The sequence below is a fragment of the Phoca vitulina genome, unplaced genomic scaffold (genome assembly GCF_004348235.1).
Source record: "Phoca vitulina isolate PV1807 unplaced genomic scaffold, GSC_HSeal_1.0 scaffold27, whole genome shotgun sequence".
Taxonomy (NCBI): domain Eukaryota; kingdom Metazoa; phylum Chordata; class Mammalia; order Carnivora; family Phocidae; genus Phoca; species Phoca vitulina.
The window spans coordinates 2,440,259-2,456,208 of NW_022589730.1; the positions used below are offsets into that span (position 1 = coordinate 2,440,259).

General features: G+C 51.5%; 1 protein-coding gene across 2 annotated transcripts in view; it reads left to right on the forward strand.

The window, feature by feature from the left end:
• MBP (myelin basic protein) overlaps positions 1-15,950 on the forward strand; it is a 111,186-nt gene that overhangs the window by 29,623 nt on the left and 65,613 nt on the right. The window contains exons 1-2 of one of the 2 annotated variants that reach the window (XM_032422893.1): positions 12,567-12,605; positions 14,994-15,081. Coding sequence is in view for 1 of the 2 variants with exons in the window: in XM_032422891.1 (XP_032278782.1) it covers positions 14,994-15,081 (88 nt within the window). In the remaining variant the exon portion in view is untranslated. Of the gene's footprint in view, positions 1-12,566; positions 12,606-14,993; positions 15,082-15,950 lie in introns of those variants that run through there. The other variant, XM_032422891.1, reaches the window with a different exon arrangement.

A 15,950-nucleotide genomic window follows, 5' to 3' on the forward strand; every position in this document is an offset into this window, starting at 1 on the left:
CCACCCTGCCCCCGCCCGGCTCCCCCCTCGGCCCCCACCCTGCCCCCTGCCCAGCTCCCCCTTAGCTGGAACATGGCCACGCACCATGCTGTGGGGGACCCCTTCCCTTGGCCAAGCTGGGGCCTCGGGATCCGGCCTCAGGACCCCGAGGGCTCCAACTTCTGGTTCTGGGCTTGAACGCCCAGCAGCTCTGACTCCCGCAAGATGCTCATGTTCTGTGTTCTTTCAGGCTACCATAGGCTTGTTTGCAAAGTTCGTTTTTATCAGAAACTGTGACCCAGTTTGCAAGCCGCTAACTTTGGATCATAGCAGTTGTTAGATATGTGATAGACTAACACAGGTTATTAAATAGAAATGATGTGACAATAAAATGATTCTTTGTGTAAAACTATGGGAAGAGCAGAACATGCACCAGATGCCACCGGGCCCACCCACCTGCCTTCTCTCTGTCGTCACGGCTCACGTTCTTGGGCCTCGAGGCGGCTGATGGCAGGAGCCCGGTGCTCCCGTGAGACAGGCCTGTGGATCAGCTTGTTGTTAGCTGGACGCACAGAGCTTTCTCTCCCCGTTTCTTACTTCAGTGTGTGATGTTCCCTAATTACTCCGTCCCTGTGTGTGTGATGCTCGGTTCTTGTGAGAGAGCCGAGGGGCCGGCAGGGGAGTCCGAGATCTTGCCCTCGTATCCAAATGCAGCACCGAGGGCGCAGAAGAGGGGGCTCGTTTCATTCAGTGGGTTTTTAAGTTGAGAAGGCATCTGAGCTTGTGACGGGTGTGCTTTATGTGAAATGGTTTTCAAGTTCAATTTTGGATTTACGTCTGGCTGAGAACGTGATCTCGGGTATGGCCGAGCAGAGGGTCGTTCACGCACCGTCAGCGACGTCGGTGGGTGTTAGACGGGGCGGCCCCTCTGGGAGGGGCGCTGGGCCCAGTCTGCGGGAGTGGAGGCTTGAGAGGCCCTCCCGTAGCCAGCCCCCATCGCCGGCACTGACCCAGCTGCTTGCTGATGTGGTGGCTTGCGCCAGGCTGGTTGAACTCCGTTTGTCAGCCCACGCCGGGGCTCCAAAACACCACCGCGCCACGTCATCCTTCGGAGACAGGCTCGTTTCAGATGCTGTCAGCCAAGAGCATGTCCTTTCATAGGAAAACTCTGCGCCTGCTTATTAATAAGGAAGAACTTCTTGATATTTAATACAATCCTCTTACAGTATTTTTAATGACATGAGACCTAAAACTCCGGTTTTCAAAATGTTATTTCCTGTCTTTTGTCACTTGTTACTTGGGCAGTGTGGTTTTCAAAGTTTAAATTTGGAAGCAAGAGATTTTATACGCTGGAATATGTTTGTGCAAAATTACCTTTCTGAGTGCGCGTGTGTGCTGTTTCGAGCCCGCCAGCCCGAAGCACCGTAGGATGCGGATCGGCAGCTGCCGCACACCTTCTCCCGCTCTGCCGCGGGTGACTGTAACGTGTCGTTCTCCTAGTGGGCAACTTGCTGCCTGCATTAATTTAATTATCATATCTTTAAACAAAAGCCTAGATAAGATTCATTTTCATGTTTCTGCGGCTTTTGGTGCTTGCAAAACAGACTCTTAGTTAATGCATCCTTAATTACACTTTAGCACAAGGTCTGTGTAACCAAACTCAAGTTGTAAGTAGATCAGTAGGGCGAGCTGGTAATGGCATTAATTGCACGAGGCCCTGTAGGATTACGGCAACGCAGACTGTTCATAGAGGTGTGTGCTCTCTCGTTACTGCATGAAGACACTTCAGAAAGTGCCAGCGCCTACAAGTTTAGAAGCAAAGCTACCTCCGGTGTTGTTTTCGGGTGTGTTCGAGCGAAGGTCCTGCTAGCACGGCGCGCACGCTCTCTCCCTGCAGCCAGGCTGTCCTCTCCTGCCCCCTGGCCCGGCGGGGCCACCTTGCCCTGCTGCCCTTGCCCGGCAGGCAGCTCCCGCTCCCCTCTGCCCTCGCTGGCCCCGGCCTTCTCCCAGACGCCCTCTTGCAGCTACTGTGTCTCAATGCCCTTGTGCAGCTCCCCACCCCCAAGGTGGGTTCCTTTTGTTTCTCTCTGGGGTTTTGCCTGAGCCCCCAGCGTCCGCTCTGAGCCGGTTTCCTCGCCCATGAGGGGTGCTGTGGGCGAACAGTTGGCCCTGAGCACTGAGCGACCGTGCGAATCTGGGCTTCTTCGTCTGCTCTCTGTATGCTTGTCGGGCCCTGCTGTCCCCCAGGCTCTGGGCTAGGATTTAGAGATGCCATTTTGTACTCAGAACATGCAATTTAAAGAGGACACTCTGAATCCCTGAACCCTGCATGCACGTGGCCCCAGGGGAGGGCTCGGAGCCCCTGCTGGCGTGTGGGTGGCTCGGCTGGGCCTTATTCCACAGCAGCCCCTCTGGGGAGCCCAGCGCCGCCGGCCGGAGGGACTGCAGGCAGAGGTTGGCGGGTCCCCTCCTCTGCCTCCGCACCCCTGCTCCCTTTCTCGTGCGGGGGCCCCAGCTGGCTCTGCAGCCTCACCCACACCTCCCCCTCCGGGTGCTTGAGGAGCGTGGAAAGAAGCCAGACTGGAGGCGGACACAGTGAGGGAGGGGTGCAGCTGGCCGCCCTGCTCGGGGCCTTCCCAAAGAGAGCGGTGGAACCCCCAAGCAGGGGCGCCCTCGAACGCCGCCAGCTCTTGGGAGCCCGTGGCCTGAGGGGGTGCAGTGGCCCAGCCCAGGCTCATCTCAGCGAAGAAGCAATGGAAGGAAATGGCAGGAGCAAATACACACGTCCTTGTCTTTGCAAAGCAAGGCCGCCATGAACGCGCATCTAAGGCACGCCCCGTGAATGCCGGGGTCCCCGAGTGTGTTGTCCTGGCTCACTGTTCCCAGGACTCCGAGAGTGCTGTGGTTTGTGTAGCTGTTTTAGTCTTCAGATCGCCTGTGAGACACGCCTGATTTTCACGGGCAACGGCTGTGGTTCTGGGTGCACTTTGCCTCCAGAATCATGGGTCTTAGGGGGTTGTTTTTGTATTGAATTAATAAAAGGGCTACAGTGACAGCCACTCACCCACCAAATAAAATAAATTGAATGCAAAATCTTTTTCCGCCCTTCTATTCTACTTTGTGACCATTTTAGTTTTTTTAAAAAGTAGTTTATTGCAACGCATTTCAAAGTGGAATGTGGCAAGAGATTTGTACAATATTCCAAGAGCATGTAATACTTCCTTCTGATGAGTCATTTTTAATTCACAGACTCTTCTCATTTCATTGTTGGAATACAGAATATTTAGTTACTCTGTTTAGGAACATTATATTTCATGCCTTTCTTGTCAACTCTTCAGTGTTTAAAAGAAAACCAATCTTTGATTTTATGTTTTTGTTCCTGAGCATATAACCGTGCTCTAAACACAGGGAGACAGAGTATGATTTTTTAAGGCACAATTCCTGCAGTGCTCAGAACCAAAGTATTGCTTCATGCACAACACGGAGAAACCCATCTGATCTGCGTCTGTCCTGGGCCACTCGGCCACCACGTGACCTGTTAGGATGAGTTACACGCTCCATGAAGAGGTTTTTCAGAATATTTTTGTAACTCATATCTTCATCTAACTACACTCTGACTTAATTTTATCTTCAATTATGAAAAAAGAGAAGGTCTGTGGCCTGAAAAACAAAATTTCTCCTGAATGTGTCTTTGCCGAGGATGTCATGTTCAGACTCTTGATGAAATGAAGAAACAGTCCTTTTGCTCCTGGTGACTGAACCTATCTCCACTTGTATGTATGAAATTTTTGAAATGTGTTTAATCTCATGATGGAGTCCAGGTGACTCATTTTGGTGCTGGATGGGGAGAAACAGGAGGTAGCCTGCTTTGTTTCTCCAGCTCTGAGAGCACGTTGGGGCAGGTTTGCGGCTCTGATCCCAGGGGCAGCAGAATCCGGCTTTGAAGAAGAGCGTCTGCAGAGACAAGTGATAATTCCATTTGCAGTACCAGTTGGTTCCCTTAGAGCAAGGGCGCCAAAATGCGGGGTACAGATCCAGTTCTGGGGAAAATGCCTCTCCTTTTCTTTTTTCCCGCATTAACGTGCTCATTCAAACCTGCTTTTTACTTAGAATAATTTTATTCCACCTTTTCTAAAGTATGGAAAACAGGAAATAAAGATTTGTAAAATAAATAATGATGGACTCTGCCAGCCGAGGGCCAGACCCGGGGGCAGGCTTCGCAGGCGGGGCTGTGGATGCCCACGGCAGCCCTGTGAGGTGGACAGTACCTCACTGCCCTTCTGCCCTATCTGCATTATAGCAAGCACTTACAGAAACACGTGCAGGCTATATAGGGTCCTACGTTTAGGGGAATTCTAGAGGACCCTTAGGTTTTTATGACATAACACTAAAGGAAATGTATTCGGCTTCAAATTAAGAAGACCTGAGTTTTCCATCACCTTATTCTCTTTTCAGGAATGTAGATTATCCTTTTGAACTGAATGAATGTCCTTACCTGACCTCTAAGTGCATTTTAATTGAACTTGCAATTCACTACTGAACTCTAAGACCTACAGTGAACAGCCAGTCTCTCTCCCTGTCCCCGTCTGTCCCTCCCCCTCACACCCTTCCTTCTGTGACCATCCTTCCTATTTAAGACTGGACCAGCTGATAGAGCAGTAGCTTCCAGAAATAAATGGCAAGATATTTGTGTTCCTAAAATAGAAGTTAGTATGTCCGGTTATGCAACGGGCCTCGATAAACACTTTTACCGTGACGCGAGTTAATACTTGTTTTGCTGTGACTTCTAAAAGTCAACGCTTAAATAAAACTCTGAGCTCATTTCTTTGCCTTCATTATTTGAAGAACACTGCAATTCTAATTACACTACAGAATGGTCTTGGCAGAGACGGTGGTGTTAACACGGAGTCGTTAACAGAGCCACTTCCGAAGCTAACAGCTCCATAATCTACCTCAAATTCGGAGTCCAGACTCCCTTGCCGTGATGCTGGGACCTTTCACTGGGAACCGCCTGCACGCTGAGCTCTGGGCACTTCTCAAACGCACCTTTCTGGAGATGTAACTCACATGCCATACAATTCACCCATTTAAAGGTTCGGGTCAGTGGTTTTTAGTAGATTCGCAGACCCGCAGGACAATCAGAACAATTTTAGAATGTTGACCTCACCCCAGAAGGAGCGCGTGCGTTTCCACGCCTCAGCCTCCATGCCCCGGCCCTCGGCCACCACGAATCTCTTCCTGTCCCTGGGTTTCCCTGTTTTGGACCTTTCACGTGAATGGAATCATATGATGTGTGGTCTTTCTATCTGGTTGCTTCCGTGGAGCTGATGGTGTCCTGTGTCCATCCGTGTCCTTCCGTCTTATGGCTGAATGATAGTCCCTCCGTGCATGGACCGCATTCATCCACTGAGGGGGGCGGGGCTGCTGCCACATTTTGGCGCTTAGAAATACCCCTGCTGTGAGCAAGTTTTTGTGTGGACCTAGGTTTTCATGTCTCTTTAATAGATTCTCGATTTAAAAACAAAACCTGGATTTTCATATACTCTTGTCATCAGAAAGGCTTGCTGTGTTTCCTTGGATGCCATTCCAGCAGACAGGTCTAGGAGAGGGGCCCTGGCTTTGACATCTCACCTCATGGAGGTCTGTGACATCATTGTTCTGTTCTTCCGGGGTCCGCAGGATTGAACCGGAAGGCTTTTCTGTTTCTTTATTCATAAATTCATCCAAGTTAGTCACCGTCACCAGATGGAGAATTAACCAGCCTAGGAATTAGAGAGAAAAAAGTCTTCTAAAATTTTAATTCCCTGCATTTCAAAAAACCAGTCTGGGATCTTGGTGCTGAATCCCATGCGGTCCCCACAGAGGATGAGCCAGCTACTGTGAGGAAGGGTTCCTCACCCTTAATGTCACAGCCCGGCTACACAGGGTCTTGGCTATTGGGGGCGTGGTGTTCTCCTTTTAATAAATAGCTTTATTGAGATAAATTCACATACCATAAAATTCATTCATCTAAAATGCACAATTCAGTACTTTCTAGTTTATTCACGGGACTGTGTAGCCTGCACCGCAGTCTGGTTTTATAACCTATCTGTCGCCTCTAAAAGGGATCTGGCCCCACTAGCAGTCCCTGCCCGTCCCCTCCACCCTACCCCCCAGCCCCCGGCGCCCACTAGCGTCCTTCCAGTCCCTCTAGAGTTGGCTGCTCTGAACATTTCATGTATGTGTGTGTGTCATCATGCAGTGTGGTGTTTGGCCACCAGCTTCTTTCATAAGACAGTGTTCCAAGGTTCATCCCTGTGGCAGGTGTCCGTTATTAACAAATACTATTCCACTGCAGGAAGATGCTGCATTCTCTTTACCTGTTCATTTGCTGGGGGACATTTGGGTTGTTTCCACCATGTGGTGTTACGGACATGCTGCTGTGAACACTCTTAGGCAAGTTTCGTGTGGACGTACGTTTTCATTTGTCGTGGGCATATACCCAGGAGTGGATTTGACAAATCGTACGGTAACTCTATGGTTAACTGTTTGGGGACCCATCAAACTGTCTTGCACAGTGACTGCACCATTTTACGAGCCATGTCTGGGGGTTTCAACTTCTGCATACCCTGATCAGCAATGACTGTTGTCCATCTTTTTGGTTGTATCCATCCTAGTGGATAATGTGTTGTGTCTTTTTATGTGTTTTTGGCCGTTTGTTGTCTTTGGAGAAGTTACTCAAATTCTTTGCCCATTTTTTTTTAAATTTGGGTGTTTTGTCTTTTTGTTGTTGAATTGTAGGAGCTCTTTACATATTCTGGACACTAGTTCCTTATCAGATAGATGATTTGAAAGTATTTTGTCTCCTCTAGGTTGTTGTTTTACTTTCTTGATGGCATCAGTTGCAGCACAGTTTTAAATTTTGATGAAGTCTACTTTGTTACGTCTTTTGGGGCTGTGCTCTGGTCTCCTGTCTAAGAGCCGTTGACAGTGGGGCACTTGTTCTAAATTAAATCTGATTCTCACCTTCTATCTCTAATCTGGTCATGTTGTCCCAAAAAAGAGTTTTGATGACTTAAAATGTATTTTTATGAAGAACTGACTGCCAGCAAACACACTAGTGAATGGATTTATAGTTATTTCTCCCTCTCAAATACTTTTCTTTGTCTAGACCAGTATCTCTCAACTAGCAGTGACTTCCCTCTCCCACCCTCAGGGGCATTTGCCAATGTCTGGGGACATTCCTTGTTGTCACAGCAGCAGGGTACCATGAGCATCTCGTGGGTAGAGACCAGAGATGTTGCGAAGCGTCCCACGGTGCCCAGGAAAGCCTACACCCCACAACACTTACCCAGCCCATAGCGTCAGGAATGCCACATCAAGGAACCCTTGTTAGACTGTCGCAGGCCTGCCCTTTTGCATTAATATCCCCATTCTCTTCTGCTTCTGCATAAGAAGGGACATGCCTTTGAGATGAACCGTGATTCTGGTTTTCATTTTTCTTCATGTTCTTTACTTGGATCCTAAAAGCTTGCAATGGTTTGCTAGTGTCTTTTGTTACTTATCCAAACCCAGCCTAGAGCAAGAGTGAGGACGATCCTTTTATTTTTAAGAAACAACCCAAAAATGCTAAGTAATTACTGCAAGGTTTATAAGAACTATTTATATCCCCCCATACACACACAGGCATGCATACACACACATACACACACGCTCACACTCAGGAATTTTTTCCTGTGCTGATACTTTAGTACTTTGGTGCTTTCAAACACAGTTTATGACCACCTCTGAATAACAAGAACCAGGGGGATTTCTGCACCCACATCAGACAGCAGTGATCTGGTCCTCACGCCGTGCACACCGGTCCTGACGAGCTGCTCACCCCCGGACTGCGCGGCCGGGCAGGACCTCTTCAGTTGCTTCTCGTGCCCTATGTTGTGGCGGTTGCATCTTTGAGATGTACTTGAAGGGCTGGAACCGAACGTGTACGCCGCCGGCCACACAGGGCTTGGGTTGGTACTGAGCACCAGAACAATGTTTTGCCTCTTAAAGAAAATGAAGGAGAGCGAGGGAGCGAGTTCCCCTGAGAGGGAGCCCACCCTTCTCCCTGCAGACACGCTGTGTCGCCCGCAGCCTGGAGCTGGCCTGCTCGCCGCCTGGTCTCCGCATCCAGGGCTCGCGCGCTAAGCCACGGACCAGGAATTGTCACGCTCCCCGCACCCGCCCAGGCCCTGTGCGCGGCGGCCCTCCCTTCCTGGAGGCTCGGTCACCCGCCCAGCAGCAGCACGAGTCCCGTGGGGCAGGGGCAGGGGTGGCTACTGTCCCCGGTTGCTCCTCTCACCTGCTTGTCCTACACCCTGGGACCTTCGTCCATGGATCCTTTTCACCGACTCTGAGCGCGTGGGAACTGTGTGACATCTTTCTGTCGACTCGGAAGCCCGGAGCGGGCAAGCACGGGGGTCCTACGCTGAGGCTCGCCCAGGCAGAGACGCCGGCCACCGCTCTGCGACACTCCGCTCCTCGCATCTCTAGCTCTGGCAGGCTTGGTCCACGGGGCCGACTCCTCTCCCAGCTCACAGAGCCGCCTTCCCGGCAAGGTGCTGAGCCAGGCGGGTCCTGGGCAGGACCCAGGAAGCCCCAGGCGGGGCCGGGAGCAGAGGGGCTACTGCCTTCCCCACATCGGGGTGCACAGGGTCTGGGCATTCTGGGTGGCAGAGCCATCCCCACCCCAGGTGTGGTCCCCTGCCCTGGGAGGCTCTCTGGGCCGATGGAGGGGAACCGCATCGGCCGAAGGGGCTGCGTTCCAGCTCCGTGAACTCGAGCTGTAACCCACCCATCGGGAATGCTCTGCCGCCCCCGATGCCTTCCCTGCGCCCTGTCCAGACCAGAACCCCTTTTCTGCACATCCGCCTCGAGGCTTCCGTCTGGGCTCTAAGGAGCGTGGTTAGTGGGCACAGGACCCACACTGGCCCCCAAAGAACACTTTGCAGCTTAAAGTTTAGAAGTCAAGGCCAGGTGAAGTCATTTCCTTTTTTTTTTTTTTTTTTCATGTTTTATCCACAGAATAAATGAGAGTGTTCACTGGTTTGTTGTAGGTTAGGGGACTAGAAATTCCTTAATACCAAAAAATGCATTTTTTCCCTCCTCTCTCTTTCACTGTTCAAGTTAACATCCAGAGCTATTTGTGCTACATCTGGGGGGACATGTGTTCGTTTCCTGTGGCTTCTGCAGTAAAGTTCCACAAACTGGTGCTAAAAACATCAAGAATTTGTTCTCTCTCACTCCTGCCATGAAACCAGAAGGTTTCATTTTGCTCAATTAAAAGAACATTGCAGAGCAAAGTATTTGTCACGTATTTTAAGAATGGATGGTGCCCAATGACGGTCAAAAACCACCCCCGACACACTCATGCGTCAGTTTGAAGGTCAGCATTGCTTTTCCTCAACTTGTCAATGCAAGATAGTCAGGGAACCTCAAATCCACAACAGCGAGAATTTCAAGTGATACACAGGAATTTACAACAATTTTGCTTTGTTTTTATTGATGCTTTCCAACTACTGCAGTTTTCGGAGTATTTATAATAAGCCAAACTCTCCCCACTGTGGCAAGAAGATGACCAAGATCCTCCGACCCCACCCCACCACTTGTTTGGGGCAGACTTTTCCATGTCTTTCGGTCATGAACTACCTCGTGCATCAGCAGTGGGAGAACCACAGGGCTGGCCTCTCAGCCACCTGCTGTGCCTTTGACCCCTCTCTGGCCTTGCTGCCTTTTGGCCAGTTGCTTCTGGAATGCTAAGGGAAAAGGGAGTGAACAAAATGTGCCAAGGGCCTGGTGTGGACCAGGCGCAGTGCTCAGCCCCGATGATCAAAGACCAGCTAGCTGCAGGGAAGGGCTCAGAGTGGACACGGGCACGCGGACCCTATGACAGGCCACACCAAAGGAGGTGACCTGACCTTCTGTCTCCCGGGTGGGGGGCCCTGGACTCCCCGGACCTTCTTAGCGACACCTCGTGGCCCACGGACAGTGGGAAACAGTTGAACTCCACTCTCTCTGAGGCTGGTTCAGGTCCAGTTTGGGAGTCTTTGGTTTGACCTAATTAGATTTCTCTTGAGTCTTGTGAAGCCAGCTCCTCGTGGAGAGCAGATGCGTCGCCTGACTTGGATGGGCATCCCCCTCAGCAGTGACTGGACACGCTGCGCCCTGTTCGAGGGGCTCCGGGAACCTCTTTGCCCTGCAGGGAACATATGTGACACCTGATCTCCCTCATTTGAAAGTCAGTGTTTCTTTAGGAAATGCAGTATCCATACTTATAGTTATTTATTTTTGAAGATTTAATTATTTGAGAGAGAGAGGGAGAGAAAGAGGGAACACACATGCACAAGCAGGGGGTGAAGGCAGAGGGAGAAGGAGAGAGGATCCCAAGCAGACTCCCCGCTGAGCACGGAGAACGATGCGGGGCTTGATCTTATGACCCTGAGCTCATGACCTGAGCCAAAATTAAGAGTTGGACAGCTAACCGACTGAGCCACCCAGGTGCCCCCACACTTATATTTAAAGAGAAATTAAAAACACTTCCAACACTAAAGTCCGTTCCATCCCAGGGTTTCCTGTTCAGGACGGCAGCCCAGAACCTGAAAAGACAAGCAAATGCTGTCTGCTCAGCTTGCCTCTGAGAGCAGTACGGATGAGAGACCAAGGCCCCCGAGGAGAAGGGTGGATCGAGCGGAACAGGGCCCTCTTCATTCTGCAGGAGGACAGGAGGGACCAGACGCTTGGGGGGCATCCCCCAGGGAGCAGAGGACCTGTTGGCTAAAAGGAAGGTTTTAATCACACAGGAATGAAGCCTGTTGAGTGACAAGATTAAGCACTTAATCTAAGGATGCAGCAAATTGCTTTATTTATAATGAGTATTGTATTGATGTTGTTGAATAATAAATCTCACCTGTATTTAGAAGTATTTTTAAATCGACATTTTTGAGAGTTTTGTTGTGTTTTCCCTGAAATTAATAGGGAAAAGTAAGTGGATTCTTACATAGGCCGGCTCTCGCATATTTAGGCTGATGGAAATGAACATTGGCACAAATATTATGAAGAAAACATAATTGCTTGAAACACGTTTAGACACCGGGAGTCACAGACATGATTTCAGAATCAGGACACATTGGGGCAATGACACTCTGGGTCCCAGGTCACGGGGACGGACCCTCTTTGCATATCTGAGTGTTCTGTGTTTTGTCATTTACAGGAAGCTCTTATTTCTTTACCATGCAAATTCCATTACGTTTGACACACATCATCTTGATTGTGTTTGTTTTGCTTGTGGACATTTTGCTCATTGAAAATGTGTTATTCATAAGGATATATTTTATATTCGTGGAAGAGCAACTGCATCGGGTCTTAGAAAAATCTTTTTATTTGGACAGAAATTAGTGGATTTCCCAGGGTGACGTGTACTTTCTGCACGCTCGTGGGCTCGTTACTCAGGAGAGGGGAGCAGGTGGGGTGAGGCTGGAGGTCCTGTCTTCATGCCTCCCCCCGGCCCCCGGGGCCCCTTCAAGCAGTAGACAGTGGACGCACCGGGCGCGGGCCGAGGGTGCCGACCGTCGCGTCGCCACGATGCGTCGCCAACCCGTCATCGACCTCCAGTCACTGAGGACAGAGGGATTCGCTTTAAATATCAAGCTTTCGCTCTCATCTCTGAGCCTCGGCAGGATTTTACACCAGGAAGGATTTACACTGGCGGGAAGGTGTCGCCAGTTCTTCCTGGAAGACATGGGAGCCGTACGGGGCATCCTGATTTTAAATGTTGACGCATGAAAAAACGCACCCGCGATGAATAAAAATGGCAGCTAAATTGTATTAATTCCTTCTCCAGTAATCCTTATTTTGTACTAAGTGAAGGATAGGACATTGAGGTCAGGCTCAAAACAAGGTGTGAAACCGGGACACGTGACACGAATCTCCAGCTGACGGAACAATCTATCCAGAAGTGTTCTCTGTCCCAGGTTTTACTCTCCTCCAGAATTAAATAAGGAGATACAGAAAAACGCATTGTAAGCCAACTTTGGCTTCCTCCGTTGAAACAGAAGTTACCCATTTTAAACATAACAATAGAACGGTTTTCTCTCCAGCACCTGCTGGGCGCCAGGCCCTGGGAGGCCTGGGGACAGAAAGGGTTATAAGGCAAGGTCCCTGTCCTCAGGCACTTTGCAGTGTGGTGGGGAGAGAGGAGTGAGTCCGTGGGGAGTCTGCACTGGGGAGGAGCTCAGACCCGCCCTGGGGAGGAGGAGGACCAGGGCTGGGAAGCCTCTCTGCCGTGGGGAGGAGCTCAGACCCTCCTGGACCGCGAGGGCAGGAGGCTGGAAGGGGTGTTCCAGGCACAGGGAGAGCTTGGTTTCGGTTGTCGTCTGTCCCACAGAGGAAGCTGTGAATGTTTACTCCAGTTCCTGGAGACTTCCTGTTTTCCTGACTCCCCAACAACCCCAGAGATTGTTTTATCCTCCATGTTGTCAACATGCTAGAAAACAGCATCTTTGCCCTGTTTTGCTGTGTAGCTCTTCGATCACTGGTGACTGGAGAGAACACACTCCTCACTGTCGACAGGTACTTGATGAGCCTTTCGGATATCAGTGCGGAAACACCAGGTCAGTTCATTGACCCGCTGGTGACAGTAGCTTCCACTGGCAAAGGTGGAGACGAACCTCTCCCCTCCTCCATGTTACGGGTGTTAATTTTATCAACGCCTCTTATATGTATAACATTGGCTCTCAGGTGCTTGAGGAACAAGACTACAAGTGTTGCTTAGGGGGATCGCACCCATTACCCTGCTCCTGCCTGCCCAGTGGTGGACTGGAGACCCACACTTGTTTGGTGTGGAGGCTTCCGGAGGGGCCTGGGGGATGGGGATGGGGAGCAGGACACCTGCTGCTGTGGGTCTGGAGGGCCGGCCTCTGCCTCCCCAAGGCCACCGAGGGCCCCGCCGCCTGGGCCTCGCCTTCTCTCCCACCTGCGGGCTGCCCGCACGTGCTTGTCCCTACCTGGGAACCCGTCTCGGTCTGAGTCAGACCTTCCATTGATGGGATAATACTTTATGGCTTCCTCACGAGAAGACTCCTATTAGTCAAGATGGTTTTTGTTGCAAGTGGCAAACCCCACCCAAAGCCCCAAGACCTGGCAGGAAGGGGGCGAGTACAGAGACCGGACGTCCTGGCTCAGGGGGATGCCCACTGGTTTCACAAAGGGCCTCTCTCTCCCTGCACCCCCGCCCTGAGGCGTGCTGGCCCCCCTGGCCCAGGGGGAGCATAGTGCTGGTCCCCAAGAGCTTCTGCACAGATGGTACTGGACCTTGGGGCCATGTGCCCACTCTCGAGCCTCCCAGAGACCTCCCAGAGCAAGGGAGGGGAGTCCCTCGAGGAGGGGAGCAGGGAAGCGGGGCAGGTCGAACACGCCCACTGTAAGACAAGGCTCAGGGACAAAGCCAGGGGAGAATCTCGGCAGCTGGGTGCCAACGCCAAGGCAGCAGAAGGGAGGATGGTCACCTTTGTTCCCAGAGTTTCCATTTTTATTTAACAGACACTCCTAGAACAGTTCCTATGTGCCAAGTATGTTCAAAGCACTTACAGATACTAACTTTCTTAACCCTTGTTACAACCACAACATGCAACCATGCGGTATCAGTATTTCCTCTCTTTTATAGAAAAAGAAACTGAAGCACAGCGAGGTTAAGTGACTTGACCTTAACCAAGGTCACACAGCTAATAAATAAGAGCCAAGCCAGAGCATACTCCCAACTGGTCTGCCCCAAAACGCACAGCTTTAGCAACGGCCTGCCCTGCTCTTCAGAAGAAGAGTGCGCGGCGGGAAGAATACCTACCGCTTGGTCCTAGCTGGAGACTCAGGGGACGAGGGAGGCCTGGAAGAAGTGCTGCAGAGAAGGATGCAGGCCAGAGAGAGGCTGCGGGGAGCGGCAGGCCTCCCGGGGCAGCGTCTGGGAATGTCCCCTTGTGCGTGTGGCCCGGGAGCTCTCACGGTGCTGGTCATAATGGAGGAAAACACAAACCAGGTCGATGGTCAGGGACAGGAGCCTGGTGGCGCTCGTGGGAGTAACTGAGGTGCGGGGCGCGCGCTCTGGCCATGACGGCACGTCGGATGGCGCTGTGTGGGCCACGTGAAGCCACCACCAGGGCTCCTGGTTACCAGACCAAAGCAAGACGCAGAGCAGTGTGCGGAGCGAGGCCTCACGGGGGTGCTGGGCCGGTGCGGACACGCCGAGGGGCGCGGGGATGCCGAGGGAGGGCTGCAGGCAGGCCTTTACGCTTTCGGGTGGGCCTTTTGCAGTTGCATTCCCCGTCACGCTAATGAGGTAAAATTGATTAAACAAATAGGAAGAAACTAAACCATATCTACTCTATGCCCTTAAAATTTAAACTTAAAAGGAATGTGCACCCTGGTGCTGCTGGTAGGGCTCCATCAGAGAGCAGGGGGAGGCCAGGGGGCAGCCCAGCCCAGCACATGGCACCCAACCCCTCCTCTGTGGACTTGGGGCACCGCGTGGACATCGGCATCGATTTCTGCCCCCGAAAGGGCCCGTTCTCGTACCAGGGCTGCCCTGCCTGGCTTCCAGGCGGCCAAGGTTGGAATTCAAGGAAGGCAGGTTCGGTGTCAGCTCCTTCCCGTGCATCCATCCACCTGCAGCCCAAACAGGGACAGGGCGGGCGGGCATGCTCCCGGAACACATGCATGATGATTAGCTGACGTGTTTTATCCCAGGTGCTACTCGGTTTCTTTTGAATGAAAATATATCCACTGGCACAAGAGAATGCTTTCGAGCCCAGGCAGAAAAAAGAGGCGGGAATTCAGAATCCTCTGCAGTAAACCCACCCTGAACCGAGAGACTCTCACAGCTGGACGATGAGCAGGGGAATGTGATTATTTGCTGCAAAATTTATAAGAAGAAAAACGTATTACAACCATCTCGTTGATAAAGCAAGCACTGCATGTTAAGAGGGGGTCTTGTTCTGTTTTGTTTCCAGGACGGAGAAGCCAGCGCGGGAGAGCCTGACAAGAAGAGGGACGTCCGCCGGCTCTCCCAGGAGGCCTCGGAGGACAGCGAGGTGTTCGGTATGTGACCGGGAAACTAGAGGACGGGGCCCCACGTGCACAGATACACGCATTTGGGGAAGGTTTTAAGTTTTTAATCACATGAGTAATCTATGAATCTGTTCTCAGTACTGAAAATGCAGAGGCGGTAGGAATGTGGGCTGAGTCCCCTTGGTCAGCCTCCCGCCGTCCGTCCTCCCCGACGTGACCACACAGGTGGCCGGCGGCAGCTGCCCCGTCTCGTTCTTGTTCTTGTGCTCTGTGCCGTCCTGCGTGCGGGCTCCAGAGACTTGCCAGGCGCAGCCCTGCCGTGCGACAGTTCTCTGCTTACGTATTTGACCATTGTGGGGGGAAAACCTAATGACGCCTCTGAAACAGAACTAACAGGGAAGTGGGACTGTCCCAAAGCCCAGATATTTCAACCACAAAGAATGACTCAGGAGGTGTTCAAAAATAACCGTTTTCTATAAAAGTTTACTTTTTTGTGGAGCCCGCTGACATACACAACTTCCCTGCGTTTCTGCGCCCCCCGAAGAGAATGAATGAACGAGTTCTCATTTGATTTTAACATTAAAAAGATCACCTTTCCCATGTGACCCGATGCTCTGTGACTTGCCCACAATGACTTGCCATCACTATGTGATGTGACTTGCCCACGATGACTTGCCATCACGCGACGAAGATCTGTCCGCGTGCCCTGCTCTGTTCTCTCCTCCAAGAATTCCCAGAGACGTGGGAACGATGGGGTAGCATGAAGCGTGCCCAGACCCTGAGGGCTCACTGGCATGTCAGAGGGAAAGGGAGCAGTTTTCTGGCTACTGAAGTGAGTGTCCCTTGGACGGTGTCGTGTGCCTGCAGGTTATGATGCTCACGGCAGACAGGCCTCCTCA